Consider the following 21,846-nt stretch of genomic DNA (forward strand, 5'->3'; position numbering starts at 1 on the left):
CCTGAAACCAGGACACTCTCTCCTAAGTTGGCATTTGATACAGAAGCGCGGTGCGGAGATGGTTCCAGTGTGGCATCCTGGAAAGTCAAATTCTAGCCTGAGACTAGAAAAAAACAATCAAACAAAAAAACAAGGAAAGCAAATGCATTCCATAAACACAGCGGGCTTCTTCCCAGGTTTGGGCTGGACAGGGTGTGCGGTGCATCTGTGCATGAGCGTAGCCACCAAGCATGCCCTCGCTCTGCTTGGGTAGAGAGCAAGCAAAAGAAGGAGGCTCATAGAAGAAAACAAGGATCAAGACAAAAGCCCAGAAAGTCTTCCAGTCTTTGGTGAATTCTGGGGGTGCTGATAGAAGGTTGCAGTTAGGGGTACCGAAGATTGAAATGCACCTGCAACATGAAAAAAATAGAAGAAATATCCATGATTCAACTGCATTACACAACCCTAACCATGCTGCAGAGGTTTGAACTTGACATTGTAAACAGCAGCATCCACTGCTTCCCTGGGAAGCCTCCTGCTTCTCCAGATCCTGACCTCCAGCCCTGGGAAGAGTCATGCGGTGTCTGGAGTTTGTCTCTGGAGAAGAGGAATGGATGCAGAACCTCACTTGGAGGAGACAGCGAGCCTTCTTCTATCGTGATGGTCCAGTGACTTGGGCTGACGGGGCTGATGGGACTCTTTGTTGCTGCTGCTGCTCATTTTCCAGGGACCTGCCTCTGGAGAGTCCTGGAGGAAAAGGTCTCACAGTCTAAAGTCAATGTATCTGTTCCTCAGAAACTTCTTTGCCGTGTGTGTGAATGAAGCCTGTCCTCCAGTGTTTGCAGTAGGCTGCTGGTTCTTCAGGAGCTGTGTAGCACAGAGACAGACAGAATGAGAAAGAGAAAGATGGGGGACCCAGCCCCACAGTGGCTTTTCTTGGATTTTGGAGGTGACTCAAAGGCTGGATGGCTAGTAGGCCTGAACACTTTTAAGTCTAAGCCTGGCTTATTTTGAGAAACATTCTCTATTTTAGTCTACACGTGGCCCATAAGAAAACCAGAATAGCACAGATGCACCAAAATGCCCAGAGCACTTCTGAATCTCATTTTCCTTCCCAATGTTTAGCAATAAGGCTAGCACAGCTTGTATGCATTCTCCAGGCATTTCTTTCTGCATTTAAATCCATAAATATAGGCTGGGGTGTGGCTCAGTGGTAGAATGCCCGCCTTGCCAGCACAAGGCTCTGAGTTCAAACCCCAGCATTGCCAAAAAATGTAGAGATAAATATCCATAAATATGCACTTGGAAATTGTACACTTACTCACTCATTCTCTCTCTCTCTCTCTCCTCTCTCTCTCTCATACTGGCATTTGAATTGATTGCCTTGTGCTTGTCGGACAGGCTCTCTTCCCACCTGAGCCACACCTGTAGACGGAGACTGTTGGGCTCAGAACACAACTCCTGATTCAACACAGCATCCTATCCAAAGCTATTAGACATTTTGGCTCAGCGATTCCCAGCCTTTATTTATTATTTATTTTTGCTTATGTGATGCTGAGGAATCGAACCCAGGGCCTCATGCATGCAAGGCAAGCGCTCTACCACTGAGCCACCTTCCCAGCCCTCCCAGCCTTTATTTTTTAACGACAGGCTTCACAACCTTTCTAGATGGCAATAGTTTGCTTCAAACTGCATTTGGGGATGAAACCCAGAAAAGTCTCACATTCCTGGCTTCTGTCCCATCTCCAAGCTTGCTGTCCTTCCTAGTCAGATTTGCCTGGCCCTCTGCAGAAGTTCTCACTGCCTTCTAGGTTGTTAGGACATAGCCTTGGGCTGGTACATCTCCTGGGCGGTAACCCTACTCCCCTCCTTGGCACTGGCTTGGGCACACCAAACTGGGATGAGTTGTTTGCTGATGTAAATGAAAACTGACCACTCTGCTCAGAGCGAGCGTCCATATCCTCTTCCCCTGGGACTTGGGAGGGAGACAACTTAGCAGGGTGGGATGGTGAGGACTCTGCTTGGCACCAGGATGTGAGTCCGTAGAGTGGAAGCAGAAAAGTGCAGATTCCTGGGGCTCACCTCTGATTTCAGTGATCTGGGATCTTTCGAGGAGGAACTTGGATCCTTTCCTGGTGATACTGATCATGGGAATGATCACAGGCTTGGTCCATGCATCCTCAGGGGTATCAAAGGGACAGCCACTAAACTGTGTGTGTGTGATGTGCTCCTCCACTTAGTATTTACACTGGCTTCATGGAATCAGTCTCCACTTCTCAGCCAAGGAAACCAAAATTTGGGTTAAATAATTGGCTAAAGATGAGTAAGTCCTAAAGGATGGAGTATATGGCCCAGGCAACCTCTTACCAAACTTCAGCATTAACTATACACACTTATGTGCACACACACACACACACACACACACACACACACACATTTTTTTTCCTGGCAACACTGGAGTTGGAACTCAGGGCCTTGTGTTTGCTAGCCACGCCTACATCATGAATTCTTTTAAAGGATGAAGTCAGGTGTGTTGAACATCAATCCCTGTCGTCTTCTTCATGGAACAGTATCATCAAATATTAATCAGTTTGATGATGCTAATATCACTATCATCCATGCAAGAAACTCTGGGATCCTTTGATGTTTCACTGTCCTTCCCTCCCTTCTGTGAACACAGCTGCTTGGTTTTCCCCTTGGGTCATTTCCTGTCAGGACATCAGCTGCTCCATTCACCCGCTACTGGTTGTTCCTGGGTGTGGCTTGTCCAACACGAAGTTGGTCTGTGACATCTGCTGCCCTCTTGGTTGCCAAGGCGGGGCTGGCTGATCTGGGAGGATGCGGGATGCCTGCTGCTTCTCTCATCCACCCAGGTAAGCCTCTTTGGTCAACCAAGCCCCAAAAGGGATTCTCTCTCTCAGTTTGGTGAGCACATTGCTTGGGTCAGGGGCATTGGAAATGCTGTGCTGAAGAACTACTCAGCATTCTTCTCTTGCTTGATTTACACAGCAAGATGGAGATGGATGTGGGCTTGACATTTCCGGGGCTGGGTTGTCATCATGTCGCCTTGTCCTTTGTCAAAGTGTCATTGATTCTAGCAGACGGGGCTCATCGTAGCTAATTAGAGAGTCGGAAGCAATGTATCCAAGTCCAGAGAGGAATATCAATAGTATCCATCTCTTTATGAAAGATCATGGTGATACCAAAAGCATGTGGTGACTTTTCTGTCCTTAGACTAAGAACTGTTAGGCTACTTTAATGCAAAGTCATGCGGGAAATCATTTTGCAGATACAGGGTAGGACAAAGAACAACTTTAACCATCTTTACTCTCCTGTCTTACCCACCCTCTGGCAGTTAGATGGAACTATGTGACCAGTGTTAGTCATTTAATTTCATGCTTAAGTGACATTTGAGACTTCAGCCCATCTGGTATTATCTGATCTTCCATTTTCCAGAATTAGCCTGAAGATACTTCCCATTCTAGATCAGAGGCTGGCAAATTACCACCTGTAGACAGAGATACCCTTTTGTAAATAAAGTTTTATTGGAGCACTAGAAACAGACATCTAGGCGCAGACATTTATTGGAGACTTACTAATAGAAGTGTCCTCTTAAGTGGCAGCAACATCAGTACAGTGGATTCCCCACAATTTGGATCAGAAAGAGGGATATATTTATGGATTAGGATATAAGTACACTTTGTCTGCCATGTACCTGATTTAACTTAAGATAACATCCAAGAGTCAGGTTAACTCTGGATCAGCATCTCACTGTGAAGCCTCCAAATAGTACTTGAATGGTTTTTTTTTTCTTTCTATTTGTAGTTTGCTGAGAAACGCCCTGAGAAAAGCCAACGAGGGTTACTCTGGGCAAAGTCATAGTGGTTACAACTCAAGACGTTTGTGCTCTCGAGTTGAGCCCACGCCCCTGTTCTACCTAGAACAGCTGCAGGCTTGGTGGAGCGTTGGACAGCCTGGGATCCTGTGGAGGGAGAATGTCCACCCGCCTACGTGGCCCACCGCCATGTGAGGAAGACATGCTGCCCCTTTGGTTTTAGAGTGTTGGCGACTTACTTCCTTGTGAAGTGCACTACGCAGGAGATGGTGATGATGAGGAGGCCAATGATGATGGAAGCCACGGCCACCCACTTGGCGTTCCGCCCCAGCCGCCTGGCTCCTTCGTAATCCCCATCGTTGTAGCTGTTCAGAGACTGGAGGGGGCACAAAGAAAGAGCTGGTGACCACAGACGATGCATGAGGATAGGGGTGAGGAATTTGGCTGTCCCGACAGAATGGCTCCAAGAGGACTCAGGCACCTGCTCACCCCAGTGCCAGGATACTGGGTAAGCGCCATGGGTATTCTTACCTCTGAGAGGCTGTCCCTTAAGTGCTAGGCTGACCCTGCCTTCTGTGTATTTCCTGATTCTTTTTACCTTATGGTTTATCATAGCATGTTAAGAAGGGTACAGTGCTTAGTAGTGCTTGTGTGTGTTGCGAAGGGCAGTCGATAGATGATGCTCAAAACCCATTTGCAGAATGAAAGCATTTGTCTTTTCCTGTAGAACAAGCTGTGCAGGCTTTGCGAGCTATAACCCATGAGTCCAGTTCAGCCCTTACCTTTTTATTTCTGGGGCTTGAACTCAGGGCTAGGTGCTATCCCCAAGCTTTTGTGCTCAAGGCAAGCGTTCTACCACTTAAGCCATAGCTCCGCTTCCAACATTGTTTTTGGTGGTTAACTGGAGATAAAAGAGTCTCACAGACTTACTTTCCTGCCCAGGCTGGCTTCAAACCATGATCCCCAGATCTCAGCCTCCCGAGTAGCTACAATTACGGGTCTGAGCCACTGGTGTCTGGCTTTACCTGCTTTCGTAAAGTCCCCTTGGAACATAGCCACAGCGGTTAGTTTACTATCGACTATGGCTACTTTCGTGCTATCGTGACAGACTGAAGGGAGTCGGGGCAGTGTTTACAGTGTACAGCTTGCCTGGCTCTTGCCCAAGCCCAGGCTGTCATCTGGTGCCCACAGATACGGCTTTCTCAGTTGTCAACATGTGGCGCTGGTGAATAACAGCAGGTACCCCCGGGCTCCTCTTCCCTCCTCCATCTCCAGCCATCCTGGCTCTCCCTCTCTCTCCCCTCACACTTCTCTATTACTCGACTCAGCAGAGTGTCCTTCCTGATTCTGCATCCAGGCCAAACTCGTCAAGTAGTTCCATGTTGCCTTTGTTGCTAGTGCTTTGAGTCATGTCTGGCACATTGCAGGAACTCAGGAGGTACGCGTAGACTGAATGGGTGAATGACCGTGTCTGGTTCCCTATGAAACATGGGTTTGCTGAGGGCTTCCTGTAGCTCCCCAAGCTGGTATAGCAGCATCAAGTGTTCACAGAATTCCTGCTGCTGAGGGGCAGGCCAGGAGCTGCCAGTTTCCCTTATAGTAAGTCCTCTCTGTAATACACCCCTCGCACCCCCTCCCCAAATTGTACTGCCGCCCAGTATGCAGAAACACTGCGCTAATGATGAGAACTGTGGATTTCATTGGGAGCCTCTGTTCTTGACTCTGATGTCATTTCAGTAATAACTGTCCCCAGACTACTAGGAAGATAGACTTCAAGCCAGAGAAACAGCCAGTCTGTTTCTTCAAGCCAGAGCCGTCTGCTTCTGGAACCCTTTCTTAATTCTTGGGGCTGGGTCGCCTTTGTCGGCAATAGTCTTGAGACTCAGCAGCCAGGGGGATGCGATTTTAGGGGTGTTGTGTACAGATGAGATTCAGGACTTATAACAAGGCGAGATCTAGAATTCTGAGGCCCCGATCTTGGAGTTCTCAACCCTGGAACCCATTAGAACTATCTGGGTAGCTAAAAACATTGAGATATCTGCCCCCCGCTCCTCCCTGGAGAGATTTTGATTTGGCTGGTGTATGGACGAGGCGCCTTCTGTGTGTGTGTGTGTGTGTTGGCAGTTTTATTGTGGTGATGGATTACATATAAAAACTAATCACTTTCACCATTTGGAGTGTACAGTTCAGTGGCACTAAGAGCATTGACATAATCATTGTGTGGCCATTACCACCATCTCTGTCCAGAACATTTGCATGACAATTCCCTGGTATGAAAATGCCTTTCTCTTCTCAGGCACTCGGGCCTCCAGCCTGCTAGCAAGTGCTCTACCATTGAGCTACAGGCTCCAACCTTGACAGCCATTTCTTTTCTTCTCTAATCGGGATGTCACACCACCAAGGGAATTTGGCAGATGGGACAGACTAAAGTGGTAGACATGGGTTTTAGAGAAAAATGCATGTTGTATAAATCTGTTTTTTAAATTTTTCCCCCTGAAGGGCTTAGCATATAAGCTATCCCATCTGGCATGGGGAGAATTATGCTGGCTTTAGATATTCAAAGTTGTTGTGATCTTATTTATTTTTTTAAAAAATACTCATACAATTTGTGAACATGAAAAGCCTTTTTTAGTGCTGTAGAGACATATAGAGTAAATAGGAAAGCTCTTTCCCTAATCTTATTACCCAGTTTTAGCACTTCAGTGCATTTGCATCTACATGCTTTCCTCTATGAATCCCAAGCAAAGACGCCTTTCCCCCTTGCCTCTGTAATGACCGAGCACACACATCGTGGTTAGAAGAAACAATTTGCACCTGAGATACATCAAGAATAATGGAGTCAGCCTGTCTAATCCATATCCCTTATGCATTAAAACCTACGTATTTCCTACAAATCTTCACAAAGGCAGCATCATCCTTGCTTGGACGATGCTGAAGTTTCATGGTAGGCTGCTTCCTTTGGGATGCGATAAACTCTTGAGAAAGATCCTGCTTTGTGTCTTAGCCATAAGCAGACCAATGTAAAACTTGGTACCCCTGGAAAATTTGCATTTTCTTTTCTTTAAATACTCACATTGTGCTTTTCATTTAGCTAGCTGGCCCCTTTGAAGTTACCTTACAAGTAAAACCTTTCCTTTCCTTTTCTAAACATTTTGATCTCTGTTATCATGTGGATCTGGAATGGTCCCCAGAGGCCCATGTTTTAAATGCCTGGTCCACATCCCTTGGCATTATTGGATGGTGCTGGAACCTTTGAGAGGTGGTGTCTTAATGGGCACAAAGATGGGGACAACAGAGAGGGTGGCAGACACGGAGGATACGTGTGAGGCCAGTCCAGGCAAAGATTAGTGACCAATAAAATAAAAGGCTGGGCACTGTGGTGTGAGCCACATGGGCTACATAAACAGGAAGTTCGTGGTCCGCACTGGGCATGAAAGTGGAACTCTGTTTGAAAAACAGTGAAATTGGAAAGGGCTAGTGGAGGGGGGGCGTGCAGGGCCAAGTGACAGCTGCCTGTCTAGTTAGCACAAGGCTTTTAGTTCAAACCCAAGTACTGCTAAAACAAACAGAGGTGGGTCCTAGCGTGAGGAAGTCAGGCCGCCAGAGGTGTGTCCGCGCAGGAGACTCTGCTCTTGGCCTCACGTTTACTCATGCACCCCTGCCCCCCACTTCTGCAAGTGGGGCGCCAGCACTCCCACATGGCATGCTGTGGTGCTGCCTCGCCACACATCCTGACCACCACGGCTGGAACCCTCCGCCAGCGCGAGCTGGAACAAGCCTCTCCTCTTTTTAAGTCGACGGTCTTCGCTGAGAAACCTTGACCATCATGGAGACACAGAAGTACCCGGTTATGTATCTAGACTACAACTGGATTCATGTGTTCTCCATTACCACCAAGACATCCCTTCTTCCACATCACTGTCCTTCAACTGAAATGGTGGCCCTTGGATCTGGCCTGGAGTTTCTTTGTGACCTCATAGCTTCATAAAACACTCATATTCCAAGACATCCAACAGTCAGTTGGATGTTAAAGGGCCTTTCCTTTCTTCCCAGTTTCTGTTTTCCTCTGCGATGGAAGTGAACCTTTACTAGAATACACAGCAAATGAGTTCCCGTCACACATTTGTTGTGAGGTACCCAGGATTCACCTGCAACGCCTTTTCCCTTTGCTGTAACCCTGGGCTCCTGTTGGCAACATGGATCTGTTAGCACAAACCCTCTAAGAGCGTCAGGTCTTCAGCCAGTAAAGGTCACATTCCAACAGGAAAGTGGGCCAGTGCCCTCTCCTATAGACATCTCATGACGCCATGGCCCCTGCATCCCTTTCAGCTTATTTATACACCCTTCCCTGGATGGACACACGATACTCAATACCCACAGGAGGAAAGTTGTTCAGCAGCCAGGTGTAAAGCTGCAGTTTTCTGTCCTGAGCCCCAAGAAGGCTGCAGCAGGAAGCAGTGGCTCATTTCCTGCTGGTGGGTCCAGCAAGCTCCTGGAACCCACAGCCCAAAGAGAGACACCACAGTAATCCTGTATGTTCTGATAACTGGATCTGAAAGCCCAGAGGGTGGATCCAAGATCATAGCCATTCGTGACACATTACACCGAATGGCAAAGATACACGGCTGTCCTGAGCCAGGAAAATGTGGAAAGTACTCTGCCTCTGCTCTTTAGCACAGAGCTCTTGCTACATTCCCACATGATACCCTGGGGGGGGGCAGTGCTGCTTAGTGTGGGGCAGAGGGGGACTCCCCGGAGCTCTGCAGTGTGTACACCCCAGCGCTGGGAGCTTCTAACCCTGGATATGCCTTTCAATCACTTGGGGGTAGGGTTTTTAAATCTTCCTATGCCCAAGACCCATACCAGAACAAGTTAATCAGGGTCTTTGTGGGTAGGATCCAGTTCTGGTTTGCAAGTTTCTCAGGTGAGTTTGAGGAGTGGCTGGGTTTAGAACTGCTGTCTTAGATGGCCAAGCATTTGTTCATTCATTCACTTGTTCTTTCATCCACACCTTCATTCATCCAGACACCCATTCATTAATTTGTACACATTCATCGATCCACTCGTCCATTTACTCCCTTGTTCATAATAAATTAACTCAGTCATTATTTACTGCCATCTATGTGCCAGATAACTGCTCTCTGCCCTCATGGAGCTCGAATTCTGTTAAAGATTGAAAATAAAGAAGTAAACATGCACATAAAAAGATGATTTCAGAATATTATTAAGACAAGGAAAATGGAAAGACCTCAGAAGGAGCGAGGCCTGAACAGGGCTAGAGAAGAGGAGAGAATAACAGGTATACCCACACGAGAGAGAGAGAGAGAAAGGGAGAAGGGAGGTAGGGATGCAGAGGCAGATAGACAGAGGGACAGACATGAGGCTGGAGAGAAAGGAGCCAGGAGCTATAGTACAGTAATAACCGTGCTAATGGCATAGTATGTATTCTGTGGCAGGCCCTGGAATAGCTGCTTTGTAGAACTATCAGCAACGTTGTCCCCCAGGTTACAATCAGCGAACTCTCTTTTTCTCTGAGAGACTCCGAGTCCCTCTGAGACTTAGCCAGAAGCAAATGTTACCACTTTCAAAGGCAACTTGCTGGGGTGTTACGAATGTAAGCAAACGCCCTTACAAAACCAATGCTTGAATGGGTCTAAAGGAACCTCAGAACTAGGTTTCATGTACTATTTGATAGCCCAGCACTAGATAGGTGGCATGATTCTAACTCAGTAACATTTTGGCCATTGACAAAAATAAAAAACCCAAAAGACCCAACAACAACCAGGAAATGTATCCCTGAGGATTGGAACAAATGTCACTGCAGACAGTTCATTCATTCCTTCGGGCAAGATTCCTGCACTCACTCTCACACAAAATGGGCCTCCAGATGTCAAATACTCCTGATGGGAGATGTTACTCGTGAGTTTTTAGTTCTACCTCCTGGTCATTCTGGGTTAAATGAGTTAGAGTAGTGGCTGGTGAACTCAGCAAGAAAAATTAGTGCTTACTTGACTTTACTACATAGCTGTTTTGTGGGGACCCGAGCGAAATAGCTATTAAATATACTTCTTGTCTTCTAAACCCTGCTTGCTCAGTTGTTCCCCAATGACGTTCCCCAGTGTAAAGAAACAAAAGAGTTCAATTTAAAAAATTAAGAGTTCTGTCATTAAATTCTCTTCTTTGGTACAGACAACAGGCATCTTTTTTTGTGTCATGGGACAGATGACAGAGTGAAGGCTGAGCAGGCAATGGCACCTTAGTGTGAAGTAGCTTTTCTGGAACATTCTTGATATCTGATAATGCCCTGTGGGAACTGAGTTATAGGCCACTTGGGTAGGGGGATGGGCAGGGGACCTCCCCCCCTCCTCAGGTTACCCCTCATTGCTTCTGAGAGACATTCTTTTTGGTTTATTTGCCAGTGCTGGGGATTGAACTCAGGGTCTTGTGTTTGCCAGGCAGGCATTCACCTGCTTGAACCAGGCCCTTAGCCCTTTTCGCTTTGGTATTATCATGATTTTTTTTTTCAGATAGGATTCAAGCCTCTCTTGATTTCTCCTTCCTCTCTCACACCCCTAAGTTGTGACCCACTATATGCTGAATAGATTCCTTCCAGACTCTCTTTACTTCTTTGCCCTGATTTGTGTTTGTGCATCCCTGGAGGAGACAGAAGGAAGTGCTGATACCTGGCAAAGCGTGGTTAATCCTTGAAAGCGTCACGCGAGACATGAAAGGTTCTGTAGTGTTTGGCTTTATTGACATGGACTATCCAAAGTAGGCAAATCTGTAAAACCACAGAGCAAACTGGCTGCTAGTGGGGAGAGGGTTGGGTGAGGGGTGCACTGTGACTGCTGGCAGGCATGAGCTTTCTTGCCCCCCCTCCTTTGGTGTTCTGGGGATTGAAACTAGGGCTTCAAACTTGCTAGGCAAGCTCTCTACCACTTAAACGGTGACCCTTTTCAGATGGGGTCCCTCGCTTTCCCCAGGAGAGCCTTGGACCTTGATTCCTGTATCTCTGCTTCCTGAGTGATGTGTGTCACCACACCTGGCTCTTATAATGTAAAAATCTCTTTTTGGAATGATACAAATTTACCAGAATTGAGTAGTGGTGATGGCTGTACACCCTTCTGAGTATAATTTTACACAAAACCCCAGAAACAAACCACATTGAACAGTACATTGTTATAATTTGTTTTAACAAAACACGTTGAGATGGAGCTTTTGCTCCTCGAGGGCCCCAGGGGACAAATAGTAGCTCCCAGAGAAATCCGTGTGCCTGGCAAGACTGAGTGACAAGAGGTAGATACACCCCGGGGAGGCCTGATGGTCACCCCAGTATTCACCGGAAGGAGCACTCAGCCATGCAGATTAAGCTTTGTGAGAGCACCTGAGAAACACATCCCTTTGAAGTACAGCTGGACGTTTGTCAGGGAACTAAATTTACAGCGAAAGATAAGAACTAGCCAGACCTGGGCGATTGTTGATTAAGTCTTGGTTAAACCAGCAGATCATAAATGCCTAGAGAAGCTGGAACCCAGGCCAAACAAGAATCCCCGTTCTGCAAAGATTCAGCTAACTTAAGACATTGTTCCAGGGTGGGAGAAAGAGCAAATTGTAAATTGGCACTAGATGTGGGAGCAGGTTGGTTTGAGACCAGAGCAGGAAGGTCTGCTGCCTCTTGTAAACATACCTCACTGAGTGACAGAAGTCCCAGCTCTTGATTGTGTGGCCTTGTTCTACCCTGGGCTTCCTGACTCATTTTAAACAGATCATCTGGCATAACATACATGCTGGAAAGCTTCTTGCTGCACCAGGGCCTTTGCACTTACTGGCTTTGCCCAGACCTTCCTATGACTGGTTTCTCCTCCTTGGCCTTTACCCACCACCCTTTCTTTTTTTCTTTTTCTTTCTTTCTTTTTCTTGAACTCTGGGCCTGGGTGCTGTTCCTCAGCTCTTCAGCTCAAGGCAAGTATTCCATCACTTGAGCCACAAGGCCACTTCCCGTTTCCTGTGGTTTATTGGAGATAAGTCTCACAGACTTGTCCTGCCTGGGATGGCTTTGAACTGCAATCCTCAGATCTCAGCCTCCTGAGTAACTAGGATTACAGGCGTGAGCCACAGGTACCCAGCTCCCACCACCCTTTCTAACATCACATTTCTTTTGCTCTGTTCCTCATCTCTCCTGGTCCTTTCCTCTCATACCTCCTGCTTATTCTCTTCTCACTGTTCACCACTTTCTCAAAAGGATCTTGTTTACTTGCTAACTTATGCATGGTCTACAGGCCCTTTGGAATATTTCTAGCCATTACTTCTTCCATGCATATTCAAGTAATGAGTACCTATATACAGGTATGTGGAGACTTTTGATTGATAAGCAGGTGGAAATTCACAGAGTCTATGATTCGTCTTTGTGTCCTGTTTTCCCATTGATCCTTTATAATGAGCACTTCCTGATATCATGAAGTCCTCCAAAAGCATGGTTCCGAGAGTGGTATAACATTCTGTGTTGTACACAGATGTGTTATAGTTTACTTAGTCTATCTTCTAAATTGGAATCAATATTTATGGCTGTCTCCATTTTTTTCATGTTTTTAACGACAACAACAAATGTTAATTAAGCTGTTGCTCAGTGCTGAGCGCCATGCTGTCATGTTCACTTGCTTTGCTTTAGAAATTACTTCAGAACTAATGCCGGAGCGAACATCTATTCTGTGATATTATGCCCGTCCATTTAGAACTGATATTTTTCTATTTTAATCTCTTGGCCAAACCTTCTTTGTATTGATCTTACATGTCCTAAATATGTCACTGGCATTTAAAATTCTTCTATTGGCTATTGTGAATATGCCAATATTCTGATCTGTTGAGTTGCAGTACTGAAATCCTAATTTTTAGAAAGTGTCTCCTTTTACCTACTCCATTTCTTCTGTCTTTCCCAAGATGTCCTCATTTGCTTTACTCCTTTACTTCAGAGAGAAGTGAGATTTATTCTTTTCATCTGTCTGTCTGTCTGTCTATTTTCTCATTTGTCTCTTTCCCTCTGTCTTTCTCCTTCTACCTTCCTCACAAGCCTGTAGAACAATATCAGTGCCTGAACATAGTCAGAGGTCCTTTTGTGTAGGTGCAATTTCTTTATATAGCTCAGTTGTGTTTTAGATTCTAGACTCCTGGAGAGCAAGCTCCTATCAAAATAGCTGCTGTATGTCAGCACTTGGTGCTTTTTTCCCCCTTTTTTCTTTTTTTAGCAACAAAATGCCTAAACTTTCAGATGACTTGGAGATTTCTTGTTTAGATTCTGCTTGTTCCTACGTTTCTGTGCCTAAAAGGTACTGCTGGGAATTTGGACAGCGGCTTCCAGGTGGCAGAGTGCATTCCCTCTCCATTGCTATTAACTCATTTGTGCTCATCCATTGCTGTTGGTTGTTTTCTTATTTTGGGTTCACTTGACTACTCTTCCATCATTACTATTATTAATGAAGTTGTACAAAGTGGTTACTATTCCATAATTCAGGTGATGTGTACAGTGCTTCTTAGTCAACGTCACTCTTTCCTTTATTCTCCCCCATTTTTCCCTCTCCCATCCCTACTCTCAAGTTAACATAGTTCACTTCTTTACATAGTGTACATTGAATATAATGACTGTATTTGCTCACCCTTTCCTCCTCTATTCCTGTGTGGCCCTCCACACCCCTAAAACAGATTTCCACTTCCCAGTATTCATTTTGTTCAGAGGAGTTCTGACTTTGGACTCTCTCCTAAGTATACCCTCCTTTCAATTGTTTGTAAATGCATCGAGCCCTGTAAATATTATCATGCATAGTTGTATTTTAGATAACTAGCTTCCCCATATGAGAGAGAACATGTACCATTGTCTCTCTGAGCCTGGCTTACTTCACTCAAGCTGATTTTCTCTAGCTCTGTCCCTTTCATGCAAATGACATAATATTATTCTTTCTAATAGATGAGTAAAATTCCATTGTGTATATGTACCACATTTTTTTTGATCTGTTCATCTATTGGAGGGCATCTGGGCAGTTTCCATAACTTGGCTATGGTGCAGCAATGAACATGGGTGTGCAAGTAAATGTCTTTAGTGTCCTGAATTGTAGTGCTCCATTTTGGTTGTTTTCTTTCCATAAATATAATCAAGGACAAATGAGAGCTGTCCTTTTGCCTGTCTATCATTAAAGCTGAGAGCTTGGAGGAATTCTGCCAGGTTTGATTGAGGACATTACATGATCCTCCTACAGAGATGGGCAAATATATTAAAAGAAAAAACTTTAAGTGTATGTGTGCATATGAGGAGCCTCGGAGCTGTGTGTTTGTCATAGGCTGTCTGAGTATAGACTGTAAGCTACATGGAGGAAGGACTGTCATGTTTGATTTCTCCACTACTTTCATCTTTCCTAGTCTCCATCTTTTCCTGGGTACATACAGACAGTAGCTTTCTTGTGTGCCTTACAAAAACTTTATGAGGAATAAGTAAGAATTGTGCCCATGTGGAAGTGTTCTAACAACACATGTAATGAGTTATAATAACAGTAACTGTACTAATAGCCATACTACAGAATATACAGAAATATACAGAATAAGGAAACACATTAAAAGGAGTTAAATGTAGGAGGTCTCTCCTGCAGTTTGATGAATAGGAGATCTGTAAAGGACACAAAGAGAAGTTCTTGAATTTTGCTATTTTATCTTATGTTGAATAAGATTTTCAGGAGATTATAAAGTTTGGAAGCATGTTTTTTTGTCATTTGTGGGGCTTGTACTCAGGGCCTGGGTTCTGTTCTTAAGCTCTTTTTGCTCAAGACTAGTGCTCATCCATCTTGAGCCACAGTTCCATTTCTGGTTTTTGAGTGGTTATTTGGAGGTAAGAATCTCACAGGGATGTTTCTGCCCAGGCTGACTTTGAACTACACTCCTCAGATCTCAGCCTGAGTAGCTAGGATTACAGGTGTGAACCATCAGTGCCCAGCTTGGTAATTGCTTTTTCTTTTCTTTTCCTTTTGTTATTTATCTGAGCAGCATTTAATGCTTTTAGGAGAAAGGCTTTATGTGTTCATTTCTTTTCTCTCTCCTCTCCTCCCTTCCCTTTTCCTCTCTTCTCCTCTCTTCTCTCCTCTCCTTTCCTCTCCTCCTCTTTTCCATTATAGAAACTTTGAAGGAATATGTAAACGGATGGGGTAACATAATGGATGCCCATGTTCCTATAACCCAGCTTCATGAAACATCCATTAGTGGCCAATCTTGTTCATTTATTCAAAACCACCCACCATATGTTATGACGGATCCAGCCACTGTAGCATTCTATCAGCAAATCCACATGTGATTGTCAGTTCTTTGATACAAACACCTAGACGAACATCTCAAAGTAGAGGTGAGATGTTCCTCTAGTGGCATAGGACTGAAAGGACTCCCACCACTCCTTCTGTGGCTCCCATGTTACCCAATGCCTGTTCTCCCTGGGGTGGGGGGGAAAGGGGAGCCCTTAGATCTTGGGTACTTAGAAGAGAGTTTTGAAATGAGGCCACCCTTCACTCAAAGCCTTTATCATCTGAATGTTCTTTAGCGCTTCAAGCGCAGAAATTAATAAGTCAGTCATATGGATTATGATTTATACTTTTACTACCAGAACCAGGGACAGTTGAGAGAAGTTCGGTGGAGAGACCAGGCAAATAATTCTCAGCACTCAGACTCCCAGGTTATCTAGACAGCGTGGAGCTCTGAGCCAGCTGTCTGGGCCAAGACCTGTTCCTTCTATGTTTTGCTCTCACTACCAAAGATAGGGAGAGTCTCTCCTCTAAACTTAGCTGTGGGCTGCCTGAAATCTGGCTTTGTTGGGAAGGGCAGTCCCTGAAGGAGCGCGGGTCTGATGGAAAGACACCTTAGATTGGTTTGTCTTGCATCCTGTGGGCATTTACTTTCTTTGTGACCTAAGCTATATTTTCCAGAGCAGGTGTGGTCGGGGCTCAGAGCCAGTCTGTGACTTGCCAGGCCAGCCCTGGCCCAGAGAATGGAGTATGACACAGTGTCTTTGGGCCAACCACCCAGTGTCAGTCAAATCTTCCAGGGTCTGTGGGCGTGATTGCCTTGTTCTGAGGCGTGTTTCTCTATGCCTCTTTTCTATATCGGATAAATGTTCTGGAGCCCATGTCTTCCTCTGTCTTGGCTCACCACCTTGGTTCACTCCTATAACTGCCTGAGAAATGATAGGTGGGAGGCAATTCTTTGAGATCTTGAATGTCTAAATATGTCTTTGTTTTTTGCTGTCTCTTTGATGATTATGTGGATGGGTCAAAGTTGGAAATGATGTCCCTTTAGGATTCCAAGGTGGTTTTCTTCCCACTGTTGTTCAGTTTCCCGCATTACTGGTAAGAATTCTGAAATCCCGAACCTTTATGTGGTGTATTTCTTTTCTTGGGAGGTTTATAGGATTAAGAGAAATCTTATCCCTGAATATATGAAAGTCTCCATGGTATGTCTTAGTGTTCATTTTGTTTCTTCCATTTTACTGGGTATTAGTTATTTGATAATTTCTACATTTTTCTTCTTTTCTTTTGTTTCTGAAACTATCCTGAAATGTTACATTTCTGGGGATTAGTCTCAAATATCAATTTATTTTCTTGACTATATCTGCTGGGAAGACCATTTCCTTTCTCTGCTTTTCATTGTGGTAATATATAACTTATCACTTAAGCAAGTTATTTTTTTGTTTTCATGTTTTTAGCAAGGATTTTAGTATTATAGGTTAGAGTAGAGAGAAAGGGAGAAGAGATAGAAATATTTTCCATTTTCTACACAGAAAACTGGAGTAAAAGACTTCTCATTTAAACAGTTTCTAAGTGTTTAATTCAATGGCATTAAGTACATTCATGTTACTGTGTGATCATTATCATCATCCACTCCAGAGCTATCCAGAATTGAAATTTACTCATTAAACAATTCTTCATTAAACAATCCCCCATGCCTCCACTGCCCAGTCCCTGGTGACGACTGTCTTGCTTTCTGTCTGTGAATTGGACTACTCATAGAAGTGGAACCATATAATATCTGCTATTTTGTGACTGACTTCTTTGACTTATGAATAATGTATTTAAGATACATCCAGTTTGTAGCTTGTGTTGGAATTTCATTGTCTGTGTATGTCACATTTTGGAAATCCATCATCAATTGGTGGATACTTAGATTGTTTCCATATTTTCAAGTTTTGCATGACTTTGTGAAGTTCTCTCAAGTTAAACTTAAACTCTATTTTTAAAAAATCTGTTGTGTATTTTTTTTATTTCCTGAGCACTCTGTTTTACCTCTCTGATTGTTCCATCTTGTGGATATGGCTAGTTTCCTGTCTCTCTGAACATACCCATCATCTCTGCTTAAACTCTCTTCAATATCTAGAATTAACTTGTTTTCTTTTTACACTTCAGTTTAGAACTTTTCAAAGGTTTGATCATAGCTGGTTGCTGCTTCGTATCAGATGTGGGATGCTGAAAAGTGTTGCGCATGAGGATGGAGCTTGTAACTGCTGGCAAGGCCGTAGGACAACTGGATGTGTATTTCTTTAGTTCTCTGGAGGACTCTTTTGAACTGGTCACCTGCCAGAGAGAAATTCCCCAATCTCCTGTCTGAATTCCAGAGAAATGGAGCCAATCAGCTGGGGCAAAAGCTTCCTGTTCAGCACATGTTGACTTTCCATGGATCCCATTTCCAGCATTGCAACTCCAGTCTGTCAGTGCAGGCTGGGGTCATTCTATGTAACTTCACCGGAGAGCAAGTCTGTCTCTGTCCAGTTAGGGAGGAGATCATTAGCTGGCTTCTAAAGGATGAGATGACCTCTGAAAGTCAGTCTGTGCTCTGCTTTGCAGGTGCAATATGGGTCAGTAATCACCCAGTCTGGGAAATGTATAGCCTACTGGGTGAACACGGGTCGAATTCTGGACTCACTGATGTGCTGGAACTTATCTGTGGGGCGCTGCATTATTGGCCTGGGATGCCTTGCTCTTCATGAGGTAGCAGGAAGGACACAGATTTCCTCTGCATGAGCAATGCCTTCTCATGTGTGTTTTTCCAAGTAGTTTTATACTGTGGCATCGATTTTAACTTTGTAAGTTTATAGAAGGAGCTTTGGGCTTCTGCTGCCTCTTTTTTTTTTTTTTTGCCATTCTGGGAAGTATTTTCAGCCTTGTCCATATTTTCAACACATCCATGTTTCCCTCAGTTTTCATTATTGTATAGTATTTTTAAACTGGTTTTTTCAGGTTCTTCATTGGGATAAATCTTTAGCCCTACAGGATGTTAGTATGTTGGCTCTTTGGACCAAATGCCACGATTAGCTCAGATCATTGAGGCTACCACTGAAGCTCCTCAGACATTCCAAACTTTTCCATAGGGAATAGTGCTACCCCCATTCAAGACCCCCCCAATCATCATTGCTGTACCTGAACTTGCCCTGAAATTTGAAATTAGCCAAGACAGAACATCACAGACACTTTAACAAAAGAGCATACCTAGGGATTGGACAGGTGCTGGTCTGGTTTGAATACAGTGTGAACCCTCCCCACTCAAATTAAGTTGAATATCACTAAGAGACGTTAAGAGGTAGGACTGGGGCTGGGGGAGAGTCTTTAAGAGGTGATCAGTACTCTGCCCTCATGAATGGCTAAGTCCATTTATGCACTGATGAGTTATTCTGAGATAGGTCTATTATAAAGCTAGTTTGTTTGAGTCTCTCTGTCTCTGTCTCTCTCTCTCTCTCTCTTTCTTCTCCCCTGCCATTCCCTGCCCGCCTAGGGTCTTATTGTATAGTCTAGCTAGCCTTAACCTCAAGATCCTCCTGTTTCAGCCTCCCAAGTGCTGGTATTACAGGTGTGTGCCACCATGCCCAGCAGTGGCTAGGTTTCTGGCATGCTTCCCATTTCTGGCTATGTAATGCTTTATCAGGACTTCACCAGCAAGGTCATCACTAGATCTGACCCCTTGACTTTGGACCAAATAAGACCTCCTTCTTTTTAATATTAATGTTTTCAGACTCTGCTATTAGACTACTAGCAACAGAAAATGGAGAAGACAGCTTTCCCCCTGCACACCCTCTTCTTAGTCCTTTAGACTGGGGAATCTTTGTCATGAAACTTGTCGAGCCTGGGTCCAAACTGCTTCCCTGAGGAGAGTGAAGCTTAGAGTGTAGTTTCCAGCTGTCTGCTGTTCTGCTTGTTTTCATGCATGACAGATGGTGTCTTCCGGTTCTGAATCTACCCCTGTGTCTGACAGGTATTGCACCTGCCTAGCACAGGGCAGCTTGTACTGCATCTTGTAACTGTTTTGCTAATGCAAAACCATGCTCACAAACTGGGTGCTGTGTCACACTCTGGAGGCCAAGGCAAGTTGGTTGTGAATTGGAGGCCAATCTGGGTGACATAGTGAGTTCAAGGCCAAAGTAACATAGTAAGACCGTATCTCAACCAAACCAAACCAAAACAATACTCCCATTTCCACTTTACAGATGAAGATACTAAAGCTCTGGGAAAAAAAGGGTCTGAAACTTTCCAGAGTCAATTTTCTATTTCCATTTTGGGTCTCTTTCTGTGAAACTATTGAACAAAGACTTGGTGATGAGGGAATTAGAAAAAGAGTTTTCTATGAGAAAAGTGTACCAACCTCATCCCAGGGTGCATGGGGTGGCAATATTAATGCCCAACTTGCCCCTACCACATGGAGGTTAAAGCTTCATGAATGAGCCAGGACAGAGAGTGAGCACCAGTGCCAGCCAGAGCTTCTTGGCTGCCACATCTCTCCTAGCCTCTGCAGAAAACCCAAGGCCAGATACTGAGGGAGGAAGGAAGGGAGGAAGTTGGCCAGTTGGTCCTAAGGAACCTGATTCAGTGGCTTCCGCTTTCCACTACTCCAGCACCCAGGAGGGGAAATAACAGGAGCCAATCATGACTGAGCACCATTAACACCATTCTGTCCTTCCTGCATGCATGCATGTCACAGTATCTAGTAAGTCCTACCACATGCCACATTCTCTTCTGGGCACTGCACAAACAGCCACAAACAGAACCGCCAAATCCCCTGTCCTCATTTGGCTTACATTCTAACAGGGGTCAGAGATCGCGAACACACTAAATAAAGAGGTATGTGGCAAGGAGAGAATTGTTTGGGAACAAAAGCAAGAGGGAAGGAGGAGAGAGAGCTTGCAGAGGGCTTTGATTTTGAATAGTGATCAGGTCTCATGTAGTGATATTTAAAGGAAGACATGATGATGATGGTGGTGATGGTGATGGCGATAATGATGATGCCTTGCTGAGTTGTGTTCTAAGCGCTTTACAAATATTTCCTGCTCACCACAGCCTGAACTTCAGCTGCTGTGCATTTGAACGTTGGTTCACACAGCCAGGCTGGTGAAAGCGGGGAGGGGGGGACAATTTGCAGGTGCAAAAATGAATCTCCATAGGTACCCAGGAGACAAATTGGGTTCTACTCCTGGATGCGTGTTAGGTGGCCGCCACCTTGACCACCATCACCAAGCAGACTTCCTGCTGTCTCTGGTGGGAAGTTCTGACTTCTTCCTGCAGGCAAGGTAGATCTTGGTGGGGGCATGGGTAGCGCAGCTGCCAGGGTTGTCGGGGGACAGAGCCGGTCCGAAGCTCACCCCAGCGACCCACCAGCCGCCCTGACCAGCTGTTCCACTCAGTAAGGCCAGGACCTCCTTGCTACTGGGGCTGCGTGCAGCTGGGAGGCCCGCACTGGGACGTCCCTAGGCCCTAGCGCAGTCACCAGAGCGCCCTGGATGGCCTGGGCGCAGGACAGGGAGGCAAAGGGGTGCCTAGGAACGGGCCAGGGTTTTCAGGCCGTACACGGGGTGGGGGTAAAGGTGGGGGGTAGCCACCGGGAGAAAGGAAAAGGCCAAAGAGCCCAAGAAAGTCCTGGGGACGCAGCCTCAGGTGCGCTGGGAAGCCGACGCCACACGGAGGCGAGGGAAGGAAAGGAAAGCGCCCGGGAGGGAGCGTGCGGCGTTTCGGCCGGAGGGGGCGCCGGGAGTCTCCCGGGGACCCTCCCAAGAATGCCCTGGCAGTGGGGCAGAGCGCCCGGCGGCGGCGAGGGGCACCAGGGGGACGGGGAGAGCCCGCGCGGCGCTCCGAGAGCGGGGCGCACCGCTGCCTGCCAGGGCGCGCGCGCCGGAGCAGCCGGGCAGCGAGCGCGGGGCTGCGCCTAGGGACGGGGAGGCCCAAGGCCGCACTTGGGAAGTTGAGTTTATTGAAATTAAGGGAAAGTTAGCGGCCGGGAGGATTGGCCGGCGTCCTGAGCCCCGCCGGGAGCGCCCGCGCGCGCCCGCGGAGGTGTCGCTAGCCAGCGGGAGAGCCCCAGAGCCCCAGAAAGCGAGGACGCGGCGCGGGGCCCTGGAAAGGGAGCTCAGGCTCCAGAGTCGCCAGCCCACTTACCATGATGGAGAAGACCAGGGCCACGATGTTGATGGGGTACGCGGGGCAAAAGCACGAGATGATGGTGAGCCACAGGTAGTTCTTGGGCATGGGCGGGTCCTCCTCGGTCTTGTCATCCTCCGTGTTGGCCTCGGGACTGCTGCCGCCCAGAGCCCCCTTGACGAGACCCGAGCCGGGGGCGTACTGGGACATGGGCGCAGTGGGGGAGGCGGGGAGGGAAGCCGATCGCGCTGTCCGAGCCTTCCCGGCCTCCGGCTGCCGGTCCATGGCGACCAACGCTCTGAAAAGCTAGCGGGTTAGGGCTCAAGGGAGATGTGACCTCACCCCGTCCTCCGCCCGCACCGGCCAGGCTCAGGGACCCCAGCCAAGAGCCTCCCCACTGGGAAAGAGGGGGAGGGAGGGAAGAGAGTGAAGGGAGGAGAGAGAGAGAGAGAGAGAGAGAGAGAGAGAAAGCCAGAGGAGGGAGGAAAAGAGAGAGCAGACACTGCCGTCTGGGTGACCCAGCCAGAGACTACGGGACAGGGACAGGCGTCCAGCCGCCCAGAGCGCAGCCAGCGGGAAGAGGTTCAGGAGTGGGGAAGTGAAGCGCTTTCATTG

At 46.4% G+C, this 21,846-nt stretch overlaps 1 protein-coding gene across 1 annotated transcript; it reads right to left on the minus strand.

The window, feature by feature from the left end:
- Window positions 1-4,000: 4,000 nt before the first annotated feature.
- Window positions 4,001-21,516, minus strand: Tmem233 (transmembrane protein 233). The gene is made up of 2 exons (XM_013014372.1): window positions 21,250-21,516; window positions 4,001-4,190 (listed from the first exon to the last, which is right to left on the minus strand). Exons 1-2 carry the CDS (start codon window positions 21,514-21,516, stop codon window positions 4,050-4,052), a joined length of 408 nt encoding a protein of 135 aa, XP_012869826.1. The 3' UTR covers window positions 4,001-4,049.
- Between the last annotated feature and the right edge of the window lie 330 nt (window positions 21,517-21,846).

Source organism: Dipodomys ordii, unplaced genomic scaffold, assembly GCF_000151885.1.
Source record: "Dipodomys ordii isolate 6190 unplaced genomic scaffold, Dord_2.0 Scaffold23, whole genome shotgun sequence".
NCBI classification, from domain to species: domain Eukaryota; kingdom Metazoa; phylum Chordata; class Mammalia; order Rodentia; family Heteromyidae; genus Dipodomys; species Dipodomys ordii.

Coding starts and splice junctions, on each gene's coding strand:
- Tmem233 (XM_013014372.1), bottom strand. CDS start 21,516: ATGGACCGGCAGCCGGAGGCCGGGAAGGCTCGGACAGCGCGATCGGCT. Junction 4,191..21,249: donor CCCTGGTCTTCTCCATCATG/GTAAGTGGGCTG, acceptor TGCCCCCTCCAG/TCTCTGAACAGCTACAACGA.